The 26,419-nt window shown below is 45.1% G+C and overlaps 1 protein-coding gene across 1 annotated transcript in view; it reads left to right on the top strand.

Annotated features, from left to right (window-relative positions):
- The window catches only part of LOC133116947 (syntaxin-binding protein 5-like), a 116,224-nt gene that overhangs the window by 79,769 nt on the left and 10,036 nt on the right, over positions 1–26,419 (top strand). The window contains exons 17-22 of the mRNA XM_061226979.1: positions 222–347; positions 1,321–1,472; positions 3,322–3,393; positions 5,357–5,422; positions 19,267–19,449; positions 25,492–25,590. Coding sequence (XP_061082963.1) covers positions 222–347; positions 1,321–1,472; positions 3,322–3,393; positions 5,357–5,422; positions 19,267–19,449; positions 25,492–25,590 — 698 coding nt within the window. The remainder of the gene's footprint in view (positions 1–221; positions 348–1,320; positions 1,473–3,321; positions 3,394–5,356; positions 5,423–19,266; positions 19,450–25,491; positions 25,591–26,419) is intronic.

The following is a 26,419-nucleotide window of genomic DNA, read 5'->3' as shown; positions in this document are numbered from 1 at the left end:
TCTGTGGCTGACTGGGTCCCTCTCTCTTTCCCTCCCTCTTTTTTTCTCTCCTTTTTTTCTTTCCCTACCTCTCATTCTCCCTCTCATTCTCTCTCCCTCCATCTCTCTCTCTCCCTCCCTGTATCTCCCTTTCTCTCTCCCTCTCTCTCCCTCTCTCTCCCTCCCCCCCCTCCCTCCTCCCCCTCCCCCCCCTCCCCCCCCCCTCTCTCTCCCTCTCTCAGGGTGAAGAGCAGGCCGGTGAGGATGCCCCCGGGGTATCAGGCAGAGTTGGTGGTGCAGCTGCTGTGGGTGGACGGGGAACCCCCCCAGCAGATCACCAGCCTGGACCTCAACTCCGCCTACGGCCTGTGAGAGACCGATTCCCTCCTCTTCCTCTCTGACTCTCCCTCTCTCCAGCCATCTGTCTTCTGTTTATGTCAATCTTCTGTTTATTCATCTGGATATTCATTCAGAATTTAATGTAAAAAATATATTTTTGTATTTTTTCAATGTATTCTTTTTCATACCCCCATATCTCTACCTGTTTAAAGTAACATGATTGATACAGTATATGAAATGTGAAGAAAGATGGATTGCATTTCTCATAAAATTCTGTTAGGCTTCATGAGATGTATGTACTGTTTCATGGTCACATCTGAGTGTGTGTGTGGTGCTGAGTCTGGGGAGAACAGGTGCAGGTGCATATTTATGCTGCCATTTAATTCCATGTGCTGTGTGCAGGTTGGCTCTGAGTAACTGTAATGGGTTAGTAGTGTGTGTGTATGTGTGTTGATATACCTGGGTGTTGTGTGCAGGTTGGCTATGATCAAATGTAATGCGTTAGTGGTGTGTGAGTTTGTGTGTGTGTGTGTGCGTGTGTGTGTGTGTGTGTATGTGTGTGTGTGTGTGTGTGTGTGTGTGTGTGTGTGTGTGTGTGTATGTGTGTGTTGATGTACCTCGGTGTTGTGTGCAGGTTGGTTGTGTGTGTGTGTGTGTGTGTGTGTGTGTGTGTGAGTGTGTAGTGTGTGTGTGTATGTAGTGTGTGTGTGTGTGTGTTGATGTACCTGGGTGTTGTGTGCAGGTTGGTTGTGTGTGTGTGTATGTAGTGTGTGTGTGTGTGTGTGTGTGTGTGTGTGTGTGTGCGTTGATGTACCTGGGTGTTGTGTGCAGGTTGGTTGTGTGTGTGTGTGTGTGAGTGTGTAGTGTGTGTGTGTGTATGTAGTGTGTGTGTGTGTGTGTGTGTGTGTGTTGATGTACCTGGGTGTTGTGTGCAGGTTGGTTGTGTGTGTGTGTGTGTATGTAGTGTGTGTGTGTGTTGATGTACCTGGGTGTTGTGTGCAGGTTGGCTCTGGGTAACTGTAATGGCCTGGCGGTGGTGGACTACCTGCAGAAGACCATCATCCTCTGCATGAGCACTCTGGAACTGTACGGCTCCAGTGACCCCTACCAGCGTCTCACACGCTCCCCCCGCAGGAACCGACAGCTTACTGCAGGTACGGAGAGCGGGGACACTCTTTGCACACGCATACACACGCATGTGCCCGCACACACACACACACACACACACACACACACACACGTACTGCATGATACTCACTGCACTCCACGGCGACATCGCTGCATGGTGTTTCCGTCTCTTTCCATCTATTTCCATTAGTCTTGCTCGAGCGCATTCCTACTTGAGAAGTGAGGCCACTCTCAGATAAAGCCCCTTTTTCCAGGTGAGCTGGGCTGGTGGAGGGCTTCTACACCACCCCTGTTCCTACACCCACTCCTGTACCAAACAGCACTCTATTCTAGGGTGAGGAGCAACCTCGCATGAAATGTTCATTTAAAATGTTGCAGTTATGTTCCAGGAAAGCTGAAACAGTTCACTCTCCAACAACAGGAGTCAATGTTACCGTGTACTGAAGCCACCAGTCATTAGTCTATGTTGCAGACGTATTCGTGAGCCTTTTAAAATGGCCGCACGATCTTGTCAGCAACCACCAGCCTAGCGCTCCCCGGGTATCGCTGGCAGAAGCAGCTTTCTGCTTTATATAACTCAGTGCATCTACAGGGGAGAGGTGGATGACATTTAGCAGGGTGCATTGTCTGCCTCATAAAATCGTTTTAGCATCCTCTCATGCGGTGAGAAGGAAAAAAAAAAAAAGTCAATTCCAATTTTCAGTTATAATAAAAAACATTTAAAAATACATTGTTTGTTTATGGATTGCCATTATTCGTGTTGTTAACCTAACAATTACTTTTCACGTGTGCAATTTGAGTGTACTGCAGTATCACAGTAGTGTTATTATAGTTTTCTTTTCATAGTTTATCTTTGTGCTGTTGTGGCATGCCAGGCTGGGTAAATTGGCTGCAGTTACTAATTACTGTAATTACTAATATTTGCTGTCTTAAAATATTTCTGAGACCATTAGTGAGCGATGATTCATTTCTGTTGACTATATGACATTTCGGAAGTTATTTTTTGCTGAACTGACCTATAACATTTGGTAATTGGAATACAATGTGTCCTTAAATCTAGCTGCAATGGAATCAATTTGTACAGATAATTGGAATGACCTCGACAACAGCTCATATTACTATGTGCTTCATTTTTTGTAAATGTCCAAATAAAAATAAATGCTAATTCTCAGTGTCTTGTTTCAGGGGGGAAAAAATCATACAATTTGGTAGTGCTTTTGTGTGATCACTTTTGCCAAATTTACACAATTCAATCGATGAAAATCATGACTCATTCCCCAGTAATATATTTAATGGTATATGAGTTGCATATTGATTTCACTGTGGAACTCACTGCAAATGAACCAATTTAGGACATTTAAGATGTTTATTTTCCACACTAAGGTAATCATGAGGTTTATCTGTACTGGGTGGATTCACTGATGTTTGTGCCCATGGTTCTATGTCTACTGTCTCTTCACTACACAGCCAAATGGAGAATTTTTTATTCATTATTGTTATACCAATTTCAGCTATTGAAAATAACATTATCACCATTTTAAAGAAATTCCTGACTCACCAATAACTATTGAATCGTATTGCCTTGTCTATATGAAACAAAAATGGATTTGCTTACAGATTGTAGATTTTAAAATTTGTTATGTAAACATTGGTGCCCTTTGGCTGTGTAGGCATGTATGCACTGAATGTGTGAAAGCCATTGGGAATGTGAATCTATGCTACTAATGTGGATGTGGGACCTGATCTGCAATCTCTCCTCCCTGCCACTAGTGGGTGCTGGTTTTGGGGTCACTCTCCTTGTTCTTCTCTCTCCCTCCTTCCCACATATCTCTGCCGACTCTGGCTGCTGGTGTGCTGGCATGGTCTCTCTGGCAGACAGCATTTGCATGCGTGGCCTGTCTAACTTTTATTCAGATTCAAAGAAACGGATCCGTACTTCCTACCAGAGTAAGTCCGGCCTCCCTGGGGGTCAGGGGGAGGGGGGGCGGGATATCGGGTGGGAGGAGGTCCAATCCGGGGTGTCACTGAAAGAAGATTGGGAAATTACTGACTGTCATCCTGAATTTAGCTAATTGCAGGGCCCCAGAAATGATCACATTTCCATAATCAGTGTTTTGTATAGGCTAGCAACATTGAATTTTTGCCAGTTGTGGGTATGGCAGCCAGTAATGGCAGTAACTTCATATCCTTGCAGCCTCCAAATCCCACTGTCTCATTTGGTGCCCCTCTGTTAGCCTTTCCCTGCTATGGTTCCCATGAACCACTCAATCAAACTCTTTTTATTTGGTTTTATTTTCTTTCTTTGTTATCTCTACATGTGGTGATTATATATATTTATGAATCACAAAAACACATTTGAAGTTTAATGTTTGCATTTGCTGAAAGCCTTAGAAGACAGGAAATTTAATTGATCAGCCCTGGTGCTAACATCAGCCTGCTTTCCATCAAGGTATCAGCACAGATCTTTGACAAAAATGCCCAGTAGGTTATTTTCAGTTTGTGCAGAACAAAACACTCGTTTATACCCAATTATATGCATAGAATTAACATGGCAGCGTATTATTTTGATACGGATGAGATTGGTTTCGAAACGGGTGAGATATTGATATGATATTTTCAATGGAAGTGCCAAGCAATGCTAACGTAGCGGTAGCGCTCACTATAATATCACGACTTTGTTTAATATTCAGTTCTGATTGATCAATGAGCTGTCTCTATGTCTGTGCAATGTCCAGTGTTGCACGCTTTACTTCTGCGCATCTCTCCACACTCAACTCACAAGTATTTCCATCAAAATGCTCTTTCACGATCCCCCTGGGTGACACCTGATACCAGAAATCCATTACTACATGACCTACTACATTAACACAGATCATAAATATGGAAATATGGAATTTTGCAATGTCCAATTTCATTTTTATATATAGCCTAGTATACAGCAATGTGACTTCTCTGGTCTCTGTAATGTAAATAAAAACATTGTGAGCTAGCTTGCTTGTGGTTGCTAGGATACTTAAAGCCGTCACTGGGTAGTATGTTCCTAATAGAGATACAGATACAAAATGTATTTACCTGATGGTCGTGGCATATGTGGGATGATGTACAGCAAGCATGTCACTTCTTTCAAAATAAGCCCCTTCAGGTGATTAATCCTTACCTCTGCTTTAAGATGGGATAGCATCACCTACTTTTAGAACAAGTGACTTGCTCCCTGCACATTATCCCGTGAATATTCATATTTAATGAGCACTATACACTGTTATCTGAAACATATGGTTGAGAAGTATGTCATTTTTTCTGTCTGTGGTTTTGTGTTATTCATGTTTTTGTTTTCATGTTGCACCATCGTTACTTCTCTCCTTCAAATGTCACAATGTCTCACATGTTCTGGAGCAGCAATAATCAAATCTGGACCTCAAATCCAAATCTGGCTCTGGTTTTTTTTTCTCCCTGGTAAAATAGCTGAACAATTAGTTCTACCGACAGCCCTGTAGTCTTCACACCTGACTAAAGGGAAGGTGGAAAACCACGAGTGCCGTGATTTCATGATCCCTGCTCTCGAGCATAGGACCCTTAAACACACTGTCCAGAGATAGTTCCCCTGTTTATCTAGTTATCTTACAGTAAGCTCTTACCTGGGACCACCCTGTTGTCTGCAGCATTTGTGTACTACTGATGGGAGTCATGCCAGTAGCTTATTTTGGGACCTGGCTAAACCCAGATGAATGTGTGGGATGCCTATAGCAGGAGGGCCGCAGGTAGCAGCTGCAGACATGGAGACCGCGGCGTCTCACAGAACCTTGTCAGGTTAAACAGCGCCGTTTGAAACTGAACCTGCTCTTTTGTCCTTCCTTCTTCTTCCTCCTTGCTCTTCGGCTGCTGACACGCCCTGCTCACTGCTGATTGGCAGGCCTAACGGAACTCTCAGACGGCCAGGTTGCCCAGGAGATGGAGAGGAGCAGGTCGCCGACCTCAGGTAGGCCTCGTCCCGGCCGGTGCCTCGGTGTTTGGATATCGCTGAAGCGTCCTGAGCGATCGTGCTGAAGGACTTCCTGTTGTAACCGAAATGAGGGGCCTGGTTCGGCCGAATGGCCTGGCTGGCTGCATCATTACGTGTTCTTATGCGCTTATGATTCAATGCTACGGGCGTCAATGTTGATACTCATTAAAAGCAATTGTGTCACTCTGTCCCACTGTAGGGTTCCGGTCAGAAATACATAGAACCGTATGACTCAAAGAGCAGTTTCTCACCAGATGGACGACATTGTCCATTTATAAGCAATTATATTAGCTGTACATATTTATTTTATTGAGAGAGCTGGGTTTTCAATTACTGAACACAAAACTATTTGAACATTTGGAGGAACACGTGTGCATCTTGGGAAATGGGACATATCAACAGCAAGTCCTGAATGTGCTGCGCTTGCTAGAGATTGATGGGTCAGCCAGATTGCCTGCAGGGCTTTCAGTGCCTTGTATTTCAGTCGGCAGACAGACCCACCGATCCAGGCTGCGTGCAGAGATCGCTGGCATTTCATTAGGAGAAACTCTCCAGATTCGCGCGTTGCCATCAGTGGCAGTGGCCACCCCCAGAAGTGTTTTTGTACAATCGATGGGTACAATATTTACACGTTGAGATATTTCAGTTGTGTGGTCCCGTTGTGTTTATGAAATGAAACGTGTTGTAGGATGTAGAAGGATATGGGTTTATTGCTACAGTGTTTCCCTTCAGTCTTTGTGTTCCACATGATGATCTTCACAGCTTCTGTGTATCTGGTCTCTCCCCCCTTCACTGGTCAGGGCTGCTGAGTGTACCGCCCCCTGCTGGTGCAATGAGCACTCCACAGCACTCTGTATGGCTAAAGTATCCTGCCTCCACAACCCTGACCATCTTCAGCAATCTGTCTTTTCATTTTTCAGTCTGTTGCTGTCACAGCAATAGCATATTAGCGTGGCGATCCTAATTAATTATCTATAATGATGGTTGTTGGTTTGCTTATGAGTATCCCCGCTGTGCCTTCTCCGTGGCACTGTTGTTCTCCTGTATTACTTACGGCATCGCTGATGTTCTCCACTCCACCGATTGCCCAATAATGTAATGTCTCCTTCGGAAAGCTAAAGGAACACAAAAACCAGCGAGAGAAGCGGAGGGCGAGAAGGAGAATGAAAGCGAGGGATTTGTAGCGACAGCCGAGGTCAATAACATGCCATTCTGTCCTGGCGAGGGGCATTACGGTGGCCAGGGCAGACAGCAGGGAGCCTTCTCAGATTGGAAAGGTCAGAGTGGGAACTTTGTGGACGGTCCCTGCGGGTGTGGCTGGTCCTTTATAGACGCTCCCTGCAGGTGCGGTCGGGGAGGACAGAGGAGAGAAAGCGTGGCGTCCGGTACCGGGGTCGTCGAGGTGACCGTTCTCAAATACCCGGCGACACCCCCCCGCTGAGCTCACCTGGCCCCCTTTGTACAGGTGCTCCCAGGTGCAGCGCACTGCTGCGCTGTACTGAAGCCTTCGCCCGCTACTTTAAGGCCCCTTTGTCACAGAGGATTGAGTGAGTGTTGAATAAAGCTTTATCTCCGTGGGTGGCATGGCATTCTGTCCAGGAACTGGGGGTTATATCACAAAGCAGGATTGCTGAGCTAGTTGGATAAGTTAACCAAGCAGACTTTTTTACTTCAGTCCATGTTCCAGTTTTGGAATGGTTCCCGGTTTTACTCTGTGAAATTATCCAGCTAATTCTGTAATCCTGCTTCATGATATACCCTCCTGGTCAGCCCCTGTAGGGACACAAGCCGAAGGAGGAGGGTGAGGGAGAGAGAGAGGGAAAGAGAGAGAGGTCATGTGTTCAGGGTGGAGGCAGAGAGAGAAGAGAGGTTCTGTAGGGGAATCTGTGTTCAGGGAGGAGGCTATAAGAACAGTAATCCTCCATTAAACACACTTTCCTATCAGAATGTCCGGGAACATACAGAGAGGAAGAGAGAACTTTAGTTCTCATTCTAAAGGGCGAGAGGGTACATTTCTGTATTCAGTAGTGTGTTATATCAGTAGTATAATAGTAGGGTATGCATGTGTGTGTTTGTGTGTTAGTTTGAGAGTGAGTGTGTGTGCTTGTGTGTTAGTTTGAGAGTGCCTGGGTGTGCTTGTGTATTAGTTTGAGAGTGTGTTTGTGTGTTAATTTGAGAGTGATTGTATGTGTGCATGTGTGTTAGTTTGAGAGTGAGTGTGTGTGTGCTTGTGTGTTAGTTTGAGAATTAATGTGTGTGTGTTTGTGTGTTAGTTTGAGAGTGAATGTGTGTGTGTTTGTGTGTCAGGTTGAGAGTGTGTGTTTGTGTGTTAGTTTGAGAGTGAGTGTGTGTTTGTGTGTTAGTTTGAGAGTGTGTGTTTGTGTGTTAGTTTGAGAGTGAGTGTGTGTGTTTGTGTGTTAGTTTGAGAGTGAGTGTGTGTGCTAGTGTGTTAGTTTGAGAGTGAGTGTGTGTGCTTGTGTGTTAGTTTGAGAGTGGGTGTGCGTGTTTGTGTGTTAGTTTGAGAGTGAGTGTGTGTGCTAGTGTGTTAGTTTGAGAGTGAGTGTTTGTGTGTTTGAGTGTATGTACTCTCGTGCTCTGCCCATGAAGGACAGTTTTAGACACTATGTGTCACTCAATTTCCTGCAGAGCCCATCTCTAGCCTGTCCTGTCCCCGCACTGTCATGTGACTATCTCAGCCTGTCAGAAGCATTCAGAGCCATTAATGAGGCGCAGTTAATGAGGCGCAATGAGCTTCTCAAAGGTAGCTGAGTGCACCCCACTGTCTTCTGCCCTGCTGTGTGCGTCTGTCTGGCAGTTCCCTTCCTGGCGAACCCACCAAAAAGGGAGAGGGGGCTGTTGTGTGCACGCATTGAAGCAGAAAGCCATTTTGAGAGACTACTTCTTTGTGGGAAGCGAGTCAATATTTCAGCTGGTACGGTGCTCTGCGCGTCTTCAGTGCCTCACTCACGTGCACGCTTTCACGTGCACAGCTCGTCTTCACTCACGTGCGCACTTTCACACGCACAGAGAGGCAGTCTCTCTCATGGTCTGGAGCTGACGGGAGAGGAGATGAAGTGAGGGGCTTGAACGAGGCCTTTGTGCTATAAATATTTAATGTGCTGAAAGATTGTTCTTGTGGCTGTTTGAGACGGAGTAATGCTGGGGTATTAATAATAGATGTGCGCCGGTTTTATAGACCTGCGCTGACTGAGGCATGCCACTGCTGCAGATCTGTGCAGCCCTGCGCAGAACATACACATACACACGCACATCCAGTCATACCTATACTCTGTACACTCTCACACACATACACACACACTCACACACACGCACATCCAGTCATACCTATACTCTGTACACTCTCACACACATACACACGCACATCCAGTCATACCTATACTCTGTACACTCTCACACACATACACACACACGCACATACACGCACATCCAGTCATACCTATACTCTGTACACTCTCACACACATACACACACACGCACATCCAGTCATACCTATACGCTGTACACTCTCACACACATACACACGCACGCACATCCAGTCATACCTATACGCTGTACACTCTCACACACATACACACGCACATCCAGTCATACCTATACGCTGTACACTCTCACACAAATACGCACACACTCACACACACGCACATCCAGTCATACCTATACTCTGTACACTCTCACACACATACACACACACTCACACACACTCACATCCAGTCATACCAATACACTGTACACTCTCACACACATACACACACACTCACACACACTCACATCCAGTCATACCAATACGCTGTACACTCTCACACACATACACACACACTCACATACACTCACATCCAGTCATATCTATACGCTGTACACTCTCACACACATACACACACACTCACACACACTCACATCCAGTCATACCTATACGCTGTACACTCTCACACACATACACACGCACATCCAGTCATACCTATACTCTGTACACTCTCACACACATACACACACACTCACACACACTCACATCCAGTCATACCTATACGCTGTACACTCTCATACACATACACACGCACATCCAGTCATACCTATATGCTGTACACTCTCACACACATACACACACACTCACACACACTCACATCCAGTCATACCTATACGCTGTACACTCTCATACACATACACACGCACATCCAGTCATACCTATACGCTGTACACTCTCATACACATACACACGCACATCCAGTCATACCTATATGCTGTACACTCTCATACACACACACACACTCACACATTCAGTCATTCCTATGCACTGGTTTACACACACACACACACACACACACACTTACATCCAGTCATATCCATACACTGTACTTTCATGCACACACACACACACACACACACACACACACACCCAGTCCTAACCATACACTGTACTTTCACACACTTACTCTCTGAAGCACACACACTCAAATCCATTCCTATCCATACACTGAACTCTCTCTCTCTCTCACACACACACACACACACACATATTTCCATGCCCATGCACTTGACACACACTTGTCACGTCAGTTCCTTAATCGTCTGCCTGCTGCTACACCAGGCCCTTTTATTCTGCTCTTTCATTTTATTATCACTCATATACTATACAGCACATACACAGCTGCCATATACTGTAACTCACTCATACAAAACCCTCGTATAACATGCTTACTCATAACCATAATATAAGTCACTTACACATAATCCCCATATAACTCACTTACACAAACCCTGCATATAACATATTTACTCATAACCCTAATATAAGTCACTTACTCATGGGGCGGCATGGCTCAGGCAGTAAGGGCAGTCGTCTGGCAGTCGGAGGGTTGCCGGTTCGATCCCCCGCCTGGGCTGTGTCGAAGTGTCCCTGAGCAAGACACCTAACCCCCAAATGCTCCTGACGAGCTGGTTGGGGCCTTGCATGGCAGACAATCGCCGTTGGTGTGTGAGTGTGTGTATGAATGGGTGAATGGAGAAGCATCAATTGTACAGCGCTTTGGATAAAGGCGCTATATAAATGCCTGCCATTTTCTATTTACATAATCCCCATATAACTCGCTCACACAAACCCTGCATATAACATATTTACTCATAACCCTAATATAAGTCACTAGCACATATTCCACATATAACTCACTTACACAAACCCTGCATATAACATATTTACTCATAACCCTAATATAAGTCACTTACACATAATGCCCATATAACTTACTTGTACAAATCCCTTATAGAAACCATTTAGACATAACCCTAATAAATGTCATTTACGCATGATCCTCACATAGCTCACTTTTACGTAAGCCTCATATAACACGCTCCGGCCGCCCTGTACAGCGCACCTGTCTCCCCTTCCTACAGCCGACTCGCACCAGTCAGAGAGAGGCATGTTTCTGTCACTCCTCCATGTTTCTGTCACGACCTGTGCTGTTTTCTGCTGGGGAAAATCGCTGGTTCATTTTGGCCTAAACCAGGCTTGCACTAAGCTGGCGTGTGATCTGATGATTCATCGCGTGTTTTAGAACAGTGGGGGCAGAACCAGGTAGAGGGAACATGCTGAGTGCGCTAATCATGTCAGTGTGGAGGTTATGCTCATGACTGTGTCCAGAAACTAAAATTCTCTGACAGGCGTCCAGCCAAAACACCAGGGGTAAAAGCAGGGGGTATTTTGCGCGCTAACAAAGAATGTTTATGAATTGTTAATGGTGAAGTCCTTCCCGCGTTTGAGTATGCACTTTGAGAGTGTGAAGGTTTTTTAACAAAAACAGAACATCTTCAAAGCGCTGTTGGTCCAATCGGGACAACCGTGCTCACAGGTGCAGATGGAATTGTTGCCACGGAGACCTTAGCGTTTGATGTGGGTGTCAGTCTGAGGTGGTTGTTTCTGAGGCTGGATGTGTGCCCTGAGTCACTCATTTTAAAAATGCATGTTACTTACTGCATCGCCTTTATCCCGCTGCGCTCTACAGACCCGGGTCAAAGGTCAAATATTTGAAGTACTTCACTGAAACTTCTTCAGATGTTGCTATAATTTGATGGGGCTCCTGCAGATGCCCGAAAATGTTCAACAAACCGTGTTATTAACTGAAACCTATCATCTTACAAAAGTAAACATTTTTCATGAAAGTGAAAGTGTCTCTTTTAAAATGTACAGGAATCGTAATGTTTCTAATGTTCTTTTTTTTGATGATGTCTGGTATTTTTATTTATTTATTTACTTCTTGTGTCAGTTCCATACCAGTCGCCCCTTCCTGACCCAGCAGCTGGTCTGAAGCCCTCCCACTGCAACCCTGTCTTTTACTTGCTAGACAATGGTAAGCATGATGTCATCAGTGCACCATGTCATCAGCAGCCTGGGCGTGTCACCCACATGCAGAGATCGCCAGCTTTGCTTCCGGAACCTTCACCACTCTCATGTGCCACCATTTCTGCACCGTTGTGTGAATGTTGTGTGCGCTTAACCCTGGTCAGTTGTGAGAATGTTGTGTGTGTTAGCTTAGCCCTGGTCAGTTGTGAGAATGTTGTGTGTGTTAGCTTAGCGCTGGTCAGTTGTTGTGAGAATGTTGTGTGTGTTAGCTTAGCGCTGGTCAGTTGTGAGAATGTTGTGTGTGTTAGCTTAGCCCTGGTCAGTTGTGAGAATGTTGTGTGTGTTAGCTTAGCGCTGGTCAGTTGTGAGAATGTTGTGTGTGTTAGCTTAGCGCTGGTCAGTTGTGAGAATGTTGTGTGTGTTAGCTTAGCGCTGGTCAGTTGTGAGAATGTTGTGTGTGTTAGCTTAGCCCTGGTCAGTTGTGAGAATGTTGTGTGCGCTTAGCCCTGGTCAGTTGTGAGAATGTTGGGTGTGTTAGCTTAGTGCTGGTCAGTTGTGAGTATGTTGGTGTGTTAGCTTAGCCCTGGTCAGTTGTGAGGATGTTATGTGCGCTTAGCCCTGGTCAGTTGTGAGAATGTTGTGTGCGCTTAGCCCTGGTCAGTTGTGAGAATGTTGGGTGTGTTAGCTTAGCACTGGTCAGTTGTTGTGAGAATGTTGTGTGTGTTAGCTTAGCCCTGGTCAGTTGTGAGAATGCTGTGTGTTAGCTTAGCCCTGGTCAGTTGTGAGAATGCTGTGTGTGTTAGCTTAGCCCTGGTCAGTTGTTGTGAGAATGCTGTTTGTGTTAGCTTAGCCGTGTCAGTCTGTGGGCTTCAGGTGCTGTTCTGCTGCTATTGTATCGTGCTTGTGTCGTATCAGATTTATCATGTGCTGTATTTTTGAAAAGGAAGTGGCTCACCCTTCATTTTATCCTACAGATTGAGGGTTATTTTTTCACTCTCTTGTTGTTTTGCTTGAGTCTGTCCATTTCTAATCTCCGTGGAAATGTTGCAATTTAGTTTCTTTTGGAAATAACTGCAGTCATAATGTATTTTACATCATGCAGTACTGCTGAAGACTGGGATAATCTATATCCCCTCGAGTTATCCCAGTGAAATTAAAAACAGATTGCTTTGAGATTTTACGGGAGGCTGTGCAACTGCCGCTTAGTCACATTAGAGAAGAATGAATGTTTCCCAGAGTGTGTACTGAAAACACATCTCTCTCCCTCTCTCTCTCTACCCCTCTCTCTCTATCTATCCCTCTCTATCTCCCTCTGTCTCTATCTCTCTCACACACACTCTATCTATCTTTCTCTCACTATCTATCTCTCTGTGTCTATCTCTCTCTCATACACTCTATCTATCTCTCTCTATCTCTCTCTTTCTCTATATATCTGTGTCTCTATCTCTCTCACACCCTCTCTCTCTGTGTGTCTCTCGCTCACACTATATATCTATCTCTCTCTCTCTCTCTCTCTCTCTCTCTCTCTCTCTCTCTCTCTCTCTCACACACACACACACACACACATTTGCACACGCAACCTAACCGCAGTTATTTGCATTTAAACACCCGTTCACGCTCCAGTGGTTGCAATGCGAGCGCAGCCTACCCTCCATGAGCAGCCACATCTGCCCGTCAGGCTCCACCTCTGTGTCTCACTGGGTTCCTCTCCCCCTTCTCTCCTTCCCCTTCTCTCACACAGACACACACACTTACTCCACATCATTCTCCGATATTCACAAATAAGCGCACGCTCACACTCTGCACTCACACGCTCACACCGGACGGCTTTGTCATTACCTGAAATGTGTCCTGAAATTGCCTTGATGTCTGACCCCCCCCGATCCCATCTTCCCACAAATGCATTTTTCTGAAGCTCTATTCCGCCGCTCCCTCCATGTGACTCCAGCAGCGTCTGCTCAGTGTGGAGCAGAGAAAAAGCTCCTCTCATTAACAGCTCACACTCCGTACGCCGCGTCTGAAAGACATGCTATATTGATCCACAATTCAATTACACGCACACACAATGTGGGGCGACATGGCTCAGGCAGTAAGAACAGTCGTCTGGCAGTCGGAGGGTTGCCGGTTCGATCCCCCGCCAGGGCTGTGTCGAAGTGTCCCTGAGCAAGACACCTAACCCCCAAATGTTCCTGATGAGCTGGTTGGTGCCTTGCATGGCAGCCAATCGCCGTTGGTGTGTGAGTGTGTGTATGAATGGGTGAATGAGAAGCATCAATTGTACAGCGCTTTGGATAAAGGCGCTATATAAATGCCAACCATTTACAATATCAATGTCCATGCGCCTTATACGGGGGACGTACAGACACCATTTTGTTTGTTTGATTTTATTTCTAATGAAACGATGCCTGCCACAGGAACAGAATCCGTCTTTCACCGCCTTTCTGTGAGAAACACATTCAAAAACTCAATGTCTTTTACAAAGTGGTTTAATAACTTCCAAATAATTCTGCGGTAGATAGAATTTAACCTGAGCCTACAGTTAATTGGGCTGTCAAACAGAACTGACTGAGCACTGACTGAGCCTTTTTCACAGAAATATGTTTTTGTTAATTCCCAGATCTATACCCTTTGAGATTTTCACGAGAACGGTAGGGAAAAAATAGCTTCATTAACTGTCAGGTTTTTTTTTCTTTGTAACATCAATCATTTTTGAAAATGTCAAAATACTTTTACAGTTGTTTGCAATTGATCTTCCAGCTAATCCCTGACCTTATACAGTCAGTGAGCAAATGTAATATATTTATCAGAGAACTGGCAAGTGAAGCACCCCTCCCCTCCCCTGCATACAAACACACACACAGCGCACGCTGACAGCTGTAAGCCATACACCAGGGACGGTCTGACTTCAGAAGTGCACGTCCAAGGCTGCTCCAAATGAAAACTGAAAAGGCCCACCCCACCTGAAAGTGTGAGCAGGATCTGGGCAGGAGTGATGGTGCAGCCAAACACACTCTTTCAATGCATCATCTCCCAACATTCCCTTCGCAGTTTGTGTGTACTGCAAAATGCTCGCAAAACACTGAATTCTTAGCTTTTTTTTTCTTACACTTTTCTTTTTTCTCTCTCTTGAAATGAAGCTTTATTTATTTATTGTTTTTACTTATTCTATGTTGGGCCTGCACTAGGGACTTATTTGTAGGTTGCAATGTCCAGTCAAATGGCCCAAGAATGCCTATTTGATCAGTTCTGGTTTACCTCAATGATGATGAACAGGCGGTACATAAACAGTTGTATAAGCAGGTTAAAGTGGGTGGCCAGTGGAGTGACTGTTAAGCCTATGAGTGGAATCTCTAAGTGTGAATGCTGTGTATAGTGTGTGCTCTAGTCTGTGAGAATACCCAATGTGTACGAGTAGGGCTGGGTTGCTCCTCTCTCAGCTGGTTGCCATGGTTTCTACAGTAATTGTCGAATGGGTTTGAACATGTGGGGGAATGGTCTTTACCTATTTCTGTTGAAAGTGCATTCTGTATTTTTTTCATGATATTTACATTTATTTTCCCTGTAATTTCTTCATAGGGTTATTTGTGTGTTTGTTTTAGTCTACGTAATTACTTCATACTTAATACTTTCTTTTAGAATGTATATCCTTAATTTTTTACCTTTGTGGATTTGATGACATCTGTGGCAACTGTTGGTCGCAAATTTGTTTTCACTCTCCAAGACAGAGTTCCGTAAAACTACACTAAACAATTATTAGTAGTACATTGCCTGCTTATTTTTCTTAGAAGATAATCCAGCAGTAGGGTATTTTGGAATAAAAGAAGACTACCTACAGACAACCAACAATGCTGTCTGACACAATAATACTGAGCAACTTATCAAACCTATTTTTTTATTTTATTTTAGTTGCTTGCTCTTTTGCATTTGGCATGAAGGCTCCTGTGCATGCATCTTCATATCTAAATACTTGGCAGGATCACCAGTGGAAAATAGCACATCAAGCAGCAATTACAGAATGCAAACACATTGAATCGATATTGCTATAAAAATGCCATTGTGAAAAGGTATCAAATATAGCATTTAAAAAAAATATGGAACAATTAAGTATTCATACTTTAATAATTAATGGTGTTCTTTCTGAAACTGACTGAAAGCTAAATCTGCACATAGATTTTAAGGATAATTTTGGTACTGTCAGCAAAAGCCAACGGTTCTTGTTTATTGCCTCTTATTCATGTTCTATTTTGTCAATTGATGACAGATCTTTGCCCACATAAACCTTCTACACATAAAAACCTGTTCTCTCGCATTGTGTCTTCAGCTCTGTTGGCATTCCTCTTTCATGAAATTATTTTTACATTTTCTGTAAATTTAATCTATATTATTACATATATTATTTGACATTTTGAAAATGTGTTTTCTGGTATCTCATTGCTATAAGGTACTTGGACCATTCAGACATCCTCACTGCATTGTAATTGGGCCATTCAGACATCCTCACTGCATTGTAATTGGGCCATTCAGACATCATCACTGCATTGTAATTGGGCCATTCAGACATCCTCACTGCATTGTTATTGGACCATTCAGACATCCTCACTGCATTGTAATTGGGCCATGCAGACATATCAGGACTCATGTTGTATCATCTCTTTTGGCACTTTCTTTCTGGAGCTCTTAACCCGAAGCTCTTCAGTCATAATTCACTCCTGTGTTCTGTAATTCATAAATTCTGTTCAAAACAAGTTTATTTATTGAAAATGAAGTGGACGGTGTTGATGGACAGTTTTATTTCCTGGCGGGTTGAGCTAGGTGACAGGGGACTTCTTGAATGTGCCTGAGAGCTGGCTGAGATGATCAAATGTGAATTGATCTCTTCATTCAGCTGGGTCTGTGAGTCTCAGCCTTGCACCTGTACCTGACTATTGTAGCTTTGAGCTGCTCGTGAGCATTTTCATTTTCAGAACCTAACTACTCCAGGATGGGCTGTTTACCCATCCTATGTAGATGGACCTGAAAGCAGAGCCTGCTATAAGCATGAGATTACGCAGTGCCGGTTCTTACCCATGCTCTCCCTCACATTTCAATGAGTCTGTTTTTAGAAAGAACATATTCCTGCTTTACTCAGTTGATCATAATCTGTGTGTGTGTGTGTGTGTGTGTGTGTGTGTGTGTGTGTGTGTGTGTGTGTATGTACGTGTGTGTGTGTGTGTGTGTGTGTGTGCGTGTGTGTGCGTGTGTGTGCGTGTGTGTGTGTGTGTGTGTGTGTGTGTGCGTGCGTGCGTGCGCACGTCTGTGCACATGCACATAACACCAGCTCTATGTTTTGTGTGCTTTTTAATGTAATATATCCTGTGTTTGACACTGAAAAGTGCTCTTTCAGAACCACAGATGACTCCCCTGAGTGCTGCTCTATCTGGATTCACTGACATGTTATTGCATCCGAGTCTCTTTCTATTAATGCTTCCTCCAGTCAATATTAATGTGTCAATATTTGCTCCAATCTATTATGTATATGCTGAACTAAATGGATTGGACTTGAACCTGGCAAAATAAAGAACATCTCGACGCTACCTCAGAAATTCCACAAGGAGAAAAACTAAAATCTCAAAATAAACACTAAAGATACAGACTCTGTTACCCTCCAGGACAATCCCAGTGGACCCGCAGACCTGGGCCGTTATATAACCAGGGAGACACAAGACTGAGCAGAGCGGTGCTAACTCACTGTGCTGTTCAGCACATAATGAAACACATCAAACTTCTCGAACCGCTCCAATCTGAAGTCTGCAGCTCCAGCGTACAGTCTCAGCTCCTGTCAGCGTCAAAGATATCGCAGGAGGAACGGCTGGGAAACCAGAGTTCCCAATTAACATGCGCCTGTCGGATACACTATCTACATTTGACAGGTAGAGACGCAAGCCTGAAATTGTGCCAATGGCCACTCTGTGGAGCAGGATATAGATTAACTGAGAGGTAGGGAACAAACCAAAGAATCTCCTGTCAATAATAGATTCTTCAAACCCAATTAACAGTTTAACAAGAGCATTACTCCAACCCCCCCAGTGCCCTATGAACAGATGAAGGCTGTGGCTTCTGTCACCTTCAAGAATGTACCTCTGACTTTGTTTTCCCTGGGGTGGGGTCGTGGTAATTGCTTTATCCCCCCCCCTTCTGCCTTTTTTAATGTGAAATTCATGAGGTTGAGGGTAAGGTTTCTTCTGAAGCACACTGAGGATGTTCAGCGGTAGTTGTGCTTTTGTGTCGATGTTGAGTTTGTCAGAGAAGCCCTCTGACGGGGCTCTTACAGACAGGTTGCCTGTATGGAGGCGGGGTTCCTGCGCCTCCTCATCCATACTAACCCCGGGTCAGAAAGACGTGACCGATAACAGCTTCACTTCCTCAGTCCTCAGGTCCTCCATATCGATTGGTCTCCAGTAAAACAGAACTAGCCCAGTGCGGGCTTGTTTTTGAGGTCAGAGTGCCCTGCCACTGGGACATCCTTATTCCCATAACTGCTGAAAATTGTCTTTAATCCCATGCGGGTCCCTGCAGAACACTTTGAATGCCCGCAGGCCTGCCAGCTCCAGTGAAAAGCACAGCCAGTTCTGCTTTTAATGAGTGTGAACGGACCAGGCACAAGCAGTGCGCCATACAGGCAGAGCTGCTGAACGCTTGACGGCTCTGAGGGGCATTTATGCTTCTCTCTGTTCCATAGAAACACACACACACACACACACACACAAATGCACATACGCAGCTACACACACATGTACACACACCACACCTACCCACACGCACATGAATGTTCACACACACACACACACACACACACACACACACACACAGTATGAGTGATTGAAAAGACTTCCTCTGGATATCTCTTGAATAAAACATCATATTAAATATTTCTCTCCTGAACTGTTATTTATTTTCATTGGTCTGAGGTTGGTCCACATCACTTTCCCATTCAGAAGATTGGAACCTCACATATTAGTAAATATCTTTTAAAAATATTTCCGATGGTATTTTTCTCTCGATTCTAAATGACCGTGCCGCTGTGGAGACCTGCTGTTGTACAGAACACATTTTTCTCCTGCCTGCTATCGCACATATTCATTTCATCTTCCATCTCTTTTGTGATACATTATAAAGGAAGCTGCAGTGCTTGCTCTGATTGGTCTCTCTTCTGTCTCTTCCTCCCGCCCCCTCCTGCAGCACTTGTTTTGATTGGTGTTTCCTCTGTATCTTCCTCCCCCCCTTCTCTACCAGCACTCGTTCTGATTGGTGCTCCCTATGTATCTTTCTCCCGCCCTCTTCTGCAGCACTGGTTCTAATTGGTGCTTCCTCCTCATTCCCTGTCCTGACCTACCCTCCCTGCTGAAATAATTTCCACTCAATTCACTGATATATTTTTTTGTTTGTTCATTTTTTATTCATTCTTTCTAACACTGTGCCGTTATTGCAGATCATGTAAACGGACACTGCACGAGCCCCACCTCCCAGTCCTGTGTTGCCGGGAAACCGCGCCCCTCCCCCATTCCTGAGGGGCCGAGGCTGGGGGGCCGTCGGGGGCCCAGCCGACCCCCCTTCCGGAAGGCCCAGTCCGCCGCTTGCATGGAGATCTCTTTGCCTGTTTCCCACACGGAAGGTGTGTGCCTGACCTCCTCCCTGCCCTGTCCTCTTCACACATAAAAATGGTGACGTGTTTTTAACGTGCTCGATTTATTTGGCAGTCACAGATAGAGATATGAGCCTATCAGCGTCCTTGCTGCTATAAATGGGGAAATCTCCCTTCCCTCAGTCACCCATTTTTATGTCTTTCCCTCGATGCAGGAAAACGGAGCGGTTTCTGTGATTCCAAGGGTGAAGACAATGCTACTGAGATATATAAAAATGTTACAAATACAAAAATGCAGTTTGCATTTGAAACTTGGAATTACAGAAACTCCTGTGTTTTTCTGGTTTCTTTTTGTTTGAATCAGCACTGATATATAAAACGTGGAGCTGCCCTGTTATGGATGACCCCTGCTTGCTACTAATCTACATTAGACTATTTCAATTGATTTTCATGTTTTCCTCTTCCATGTTTTGGGCTTCCCTTGACAAGTTTCTGAGAAATTATGAATTTAACTTCCAAGTTTAAGTAAACTTTTAGTTTACATAGTATGTTGCTTATTTTTTTAACAAATGCTAATGCTAATGCTAACAAAAAATAACTGACATGAACTCATGTTTAAACTAACATTAACCCTTCATGATAACACCCTCCAGACCTGGGTCAAATACATAAGATGCTTTAACTCTTTAGATACTGGTGAAAATTTGTAAAAAAAACTCCTATACATACATGGGAAAGAAGAATTTTGTTCTGTAAATCAATGAAAACGGGTACTAATTGTGCTAGTGTATAAATGGTTAAAGCATTTTAAGTAATGATTTGAGCCTGTCTCTGCTCCCACCCTGCTAGTGCTGATGACCCCCAATCCTACCCCTCCCCAAATAAAGTGCAGTCCGTAAGTGTTTGGACAGCGGTACAATTTCTGTTCTTTTGGCTCTTTGCCTCAGCACTTTGGATTTGAAATTCAACAATAATTATGGGGTAAAATGCAGACTGTCATCTTTCATTTCAGTGTATTTACATCCTTTGGCCTTCCAGCCTCTTTACAATACTCCGCTCACTATTGCATCTTAATGATGTTCCAAACAGTTTATTTCAGAAAGCATATTGTTTAGCCGACGTCTCTGACGGTTTTCTCTTATTCATCAGCCTCAACATTGTCTGCCATTGCCGCTAAACTGGTCGTCTAGGACTCCAAATGCAATCTAAAATCAAGACTAGATATTGATGGTTTTCTTATACCTGCACTAAGGAAGCGATTGAATGCACCTGACTAATCAGAAACAGCCGAGAAGCCAACTGTCCAATTACTTTTGGTCCCCTAAAATGGGGGACAGTGTATAAAAAGGACTGTAATTCCTACACTAATCACCCAATATAGATGTATACCCTCAATTTAAAGGTGACAGTCTGCACTTTGACCTCATACTCATTGTTTCATTTCAAATCCAATGTTCTGGAGTACAGAGCCAAAATAGATTTGACTGCTGTCCAAATACTTATGGACTGCACCGTATGTATGACCACCCTGTCCACTTTGACTCCTCGGTAACAGAAAGGGTCTGTTCTACCTGAGCTTGTCAAACACCAACATACTCAAGTGTTCATTTTCCTTTCACAAACAGAGCTCGGCGATTTTATTTATTTTTAACGGTCGCCGAAGCTGTTTACGTAAAGCAAAATAGTAACACTTAACAAGCAGGCATTTTCAACATTTTCAATCAAGCAGAGTGTGTCTGCGTGACTGAAAACGCATTATCAGACACGAGGGTGACCAGTAAAACGGTCAGTGTTAAATCAAGACGCTATGCTGAACAGTGACAGAGGACATTTTGTCCCTTTAAACGTATAAACTCCATTAGAGTATAATTTACACAGATGTTTTACTGTGTGTCACCCTGCGATGGCCCAGCAGTCCGGGTTTGGATTGATGGCTCATTTGTGTGGAGAAGCCGCTCCGTCCTTCAGGATCACATGCAAGAGGGGAGCCGCTGTTTTCTGTCAGTTACTGGCTGATTTCAAACGTCAAAGTACATTTCACCCAATTCTTTTATTTAACTGCAATGCCACTTCGTGCTTAACCTTGTGTGATGAATTGAAGCAGGTGTTTTACGGGTTGTCAATGACGTTTTGCTGTTTACCCAACGTTAGATGCCAACACAAAACTCATAATATTTTATGAGTTGAGCTAAGAGTTGAATTGTTGAAGCATATTGGTATTTATGTTGTCCTGGGCCATTGATTGGCTGAAATGAGTGAGTATTGCCAGCACATGGTAGCTCCACCCACTCAGCATTATGTAAGTTATGATATGGCTCTCTAGAGTGGGACTGGTGCTATCCTGTAATACTGTATAGCAAACATTGGTTAAGTGGGTCCTTCCTTAATGTTGCTCTGTAGTCTGCACATCCAAGGAGTCATGCTACAATTCTGTGAATCTTGTTTTTTTTTAATGTAAGATGCTTGAGATCACCTTTGGAAACAGAAAAGAACCACATACGTGACGTGATATAAACATATGGTTAAAAAAGACGTTTTTTGTCCAAAAATACAATTCAAGTTCTGTCGGAACTGGCCGTTGATGATCACTGGTTGTGATTGTCACACGCCGTTATGTTATCTCGTGCTTGGAGGTGGTTTCGGCTGGCGCTGCTGGTTGGTATAGATGGGTAGTTGGTGTAGGTGTAGATGGGTAGTTGGTGTAGGTGTAGATGGGTAGTTGGTGTTGGTTTAGATGGGTAGTTGGTGTAGGTGTAGATGGGTAGTTGGTGTAGGTGTAGATGGGTAGCATGGCTTGCCAGGCTCTGGGTGTAGGAGCAGCTGGTTGGTATAGATGGGTAGTTGGTGTAGGTGTAGATGGGTAGTTGGTGTAGGTGTAGATGGGTAGCATGGCTTGCCAGGCTCTGGGTGTAGGAGCAGCTGGTTGGTATAGATGGGTAGTTGGTGTAGGTGTAGATGGGTAGCATGGCTTGCCAGGCTCTGGGTGTAGGAGCAGCTGGTTGGTATAGATGGGTAGTTGGTGTAGGTGTAGATGGGTAGCATGGCTTGCCAGGCTCTGGGTGTAGGAGCAGCTGGTTGGTATAGATGGGTAGTTGGTGTAGGTGTAGATGGGTAGTTGGTGTTGGTATAGATGGGTAGTTGGTGTAGGTGTAGATGGGTAGTTGGTGTAGGTGTAGATGGGTAGTTGGTGTAGGTGTAGATGGGTAGTTGGTGTTGGTATAGATGGGTAGTTGGTGTAGGTGTAGATGGGTAGTTGGTGTTGGTTTAGATGGGTAGTTGGTGTAGGTGTAGATGGGTAGCATGGCTTGCCAGGCTCCGGGTGCAGAAGCAGCTGGCTGGCGTTTGAAGGCTTGTTGTCTGTTCTGCCCTCAGACCGTGAGTCAGCGAAGGGGGGCCGATCAAAAAAGCTGCTGCTAAAGTTGCTCTTTAAAGGTGATGCTGTGAGGATTAATGAGTCCTCGGAGTGTCTCATCTCCTCACAGCGGGGCCACAGCGGTCAGGACAGAACAGCGCTGAATTTGCTAGTTTTCGGGGAACGGGGCCATTTTAATCCTCTGGACGCAACCCTAAGAAGATTCACTCCAAGACAAAGCCCTTCTATCCACTGCGGGATTGGGCATTTGACGCGCAGAGCGCTACAGGATGCTAATGAGCTAGCAGCATCGGGGAGAGCAAAACCGGGTAGTTAAGCCCATTCACTGAACGCCGATTTATTCAGCTAAAGAGGCGGCTAAGATTAGCCCCCACCTTTGTGTAGGTACAGCTCCCGGAGCGAAGGAAGGTGCTTCCTGACCTTTCAGGACTCTCCTGTCACCTGCGTAATCTCAGACCTGAAGTGAATACAGTGGCGCAGGGCGTTTACTGTGTCTGGTTGAAGCATGTCACCGTAAACGCCAGTGCATTTAAATTAAGCTGTGAATAAAACACGCTTACTGTGAACGACGCTGTCAGACCTCTTCTCAGTTCATTCACTACGAACGAACCTACTTTGACCTTTATCTGGCTTAAAGGTTTAAATCTAAAGAGTGCTCTTTATTGTGTCACCATACCTGTTAACTAAGGCAGTGCCTTGGCTCGTAAGGTTGCCAGGTCCTTCTGAGGCATCCCTCTGCATGGTTGGTTGTTTTCCAATCCTGTCATCGCCCAATTATGTCTAAGCATTTTGGTATAAACTCATTAGATGGCCTGAGAATGTGCAGTCTAAATACCAGTGTGGCAGGAGGGGGTACTAGGGGACCGGGAGATGTGCCAGTGTGGAAGAGCACTGGGAGCTATGCCAGGTCTTGTGATGAAGTGGCTTGTTTGCCAGTCTGGTCATTACTTTATTATTTTGATGCCATTTAGTTTAAAATGAAGGCATGCTGATGGCAGAATTGATTATTAACCTCCACTAAACCCAGTAAGCGTCAATCAGTGTTTCACCTAAGCTCAGACCAATATGGGAGCCAGAGGACAGACCATACTGTCTGACAACTACCCACAATGCAGTTCTGCCTCACAGAATTTAGGGAATGATCAAAAGATGTTATGTGCTTAGATCCCATGTAAAATAAAAGTCCCGGAGCTAATACATTTGGCCACTGTTTCTGCAGGGATTTTGGAGCATTTAGAGCATAACTAGGAATTGGCTCTAAGCATCCATTCACCCCAATCTCATACATTGCCTGCAGCTGAGAAGCAAAAGAATTAAGCTGATGTGAAACGATGTGTAATCGTTGTTAAGTCGAAATGGCTGAAATGCCAAGTACGGGCGTCTGTGGCACTTCTCATGTCTTTGGCGCCCCCTCCAGGCCGGTCTGACGATCGCGCTCTTAATTAACTTTTAATTATTGCAGTGCTCTGCCACAGCGGGGTCACTGTGATGATTAAAGGTTAATTAAGAGCAGGAGCTTCAGAAGCCTTCTAATGAGACGCACGGTGGGAAGTGAACCAGCCAGAAAAAGGGCAAACGATACAATCCGTGTAAACAACAACAGTCTGTCCCAATGTGCACCTGGAGGGAGAGTGTCACTGCGGCATGCATACGCCACACAGGGTAATAATCAGTTGCTTTGCATTGTGGCTCAAAGGCTCGAATAGGTTAGGAAGGTGTGCACGTTTAGCAACTGTTTTAAAAAGAGTCACCCGCAACCTTGCCCCCATTTTTTTGTGTAAGTGCGGCATCGTTCCCCACACACTCACTCACACACACACACACACACACACACCCACTAACAAGTGTATGAACTTAAAAGGAGCAGATCAGGTGGTCTGCAGTGCTGTAAGTGACTTTGGGTTATTATGTATTATCCCTGTTTGTTACACAGTAAAATGTTCAGTGTGAAATCAACTCTTACAGGTAAAATATAGTCCCTATTGGAACATATGTACTTGAGTTAAATTAACACTGGACATTTTACAGTGTAGTGTGTTCAGGTGATCCACTGCCAGTGGTACTGTGTTCAGGCTTTTCGTGCCCGGTAGAATAATCCAATCAGATTCCAGGGAAAGCCACGTCATGCTTAGTGTGGAAGGAGTGGCCATGAGTCCAGAAAAAGGCTCTCTTTCTAAGGCTCAAAAAAGAAAAACTTAGTTATGCCCTTCCTGCCCTTCCCTTAAATGCAGAGCATGTACAGATGAGCGAAATATGGCAGAAATGTAATCCAGTCCATCAGCAGTCACTCCAGACCAGTCCAACCCATCAGTGGAAGCAGGGAGGCCCTGTGAGAGAGTAGGGCAGGGTCTAACTCTGCATCCTCCCTGAGACGTATCTTTCTCTTTTCCCCTCTGTGCTCGTTTGGCTCTGTCTGTCTGTGGGTGGGGTTGGCGTGGGGTGTGGATGGGGTGGATGGGGGTGTGGGGGGTGTGAATGGGGGGGTGTGGGTGGGGTTGGCGTGGGGTGTGGATGGGGTGGTGTGGGGGGTGTGAATGGGGGGGTGTGGGTGGGGTTGGCGTGGGGTGTGGATGGGGTGCTGTGGGGTGTGGATGGGGTGTGGATGGGGGGGTGTGGATGGTGGGGCTGATGTGGGGTGTGGATGGGGTTGGTGTGGGGTGTGGGGTGGGGTTGGGGTTGTTGGGGTTGGCGATGTGCAGGTTACGCTTCTCGTCGGGCTATGCTGCAGCAGTTGCACGGAGTCAGTATGTACTCGCACGACGAGCACCACGTGACCGTGTACGCCTGGAACGACAGAGGTAAGACGGCGCCCTGCGGCCTCGTCACGGTCTCGTCACGGTCCGTCCGCCGCGGTCCCCCGCCCGTCCCGTCCCGTCCTGCTCGTTCGATGGTGTCCAGGGCGTCACGCTCGCCCCCGTCCATCTGTGCGTCCGTCCGTCTACCGCTCAGACCAGCCACGCGTTTGTCCCATGCTTTATGCCTCTCACTGTTTCCCTGCGCATTTATCTCTGTCGTTCCCTGTTTATCATTCGTTTGCATTTATTACACAGCTTATTGTGTGATGTCTTATGCCTGTGTAAAAAATGATTTCAATTTCAGTTTGGTACCCAAGGTTTCAATTTTAATGCGCTGCAGGGAAGGCGTTTTCAATGGGGGACTGTTACATGACTACCTCGGCTCAGTAGAGATATGGGCTTGTGTTATGCTGTGTGTGTGCAGTTAGAACACAGTGTTGTGTGAGATGCTGTGTGTGTGCAGTTAGACCGCAGTGTGGTATGACAGGTTTTGTGTGTGCAGTTAGACCGCAGTGTCGTATGACAGGTTTTGTGTGTGCAGTTAGACCGCAGTGTTGTATGAGATGCTGTATGTCTGTAGTTAGACCGCAGTGTGGTATGAGATGCTGTATGTCTGTAGTTCGATCGCAGTGTTGTATGAGATGCTGTATGTCTGTAGTTAGACCGCAGTGTTGTATGAGATGCTGTATGTCTGTAGTTAGACCGCAGTGTTGTATGAGATGCTGTATGTCTGTAGTTAGACCGCTGTGTTTCTGGATTGCTGTTCAAGAAGGAAAGGGAAGCTTTCATATTGAGCCTTACAGCGCTGTCACCATGGTGAAATCATCAATCT

The sequence above is a fragment of the Conger conger genome, chromosome 17 (assembly GCF_963514075.1).
Source record: "Conger conger chromosome 17, fConCon1.1, whole genome shotgun sequence".
Lineage (NCBI taxonomy): Eukaryota > Metazoa > Chordata > Actinopteri > Anguilliformes > Congridae > Conger > Conger conger.
The sequence above is the reverse complement of the archived record's forward strand: the minus strand, read 5'-3'. Positions and strand labels throughout refer to the sequence as shown.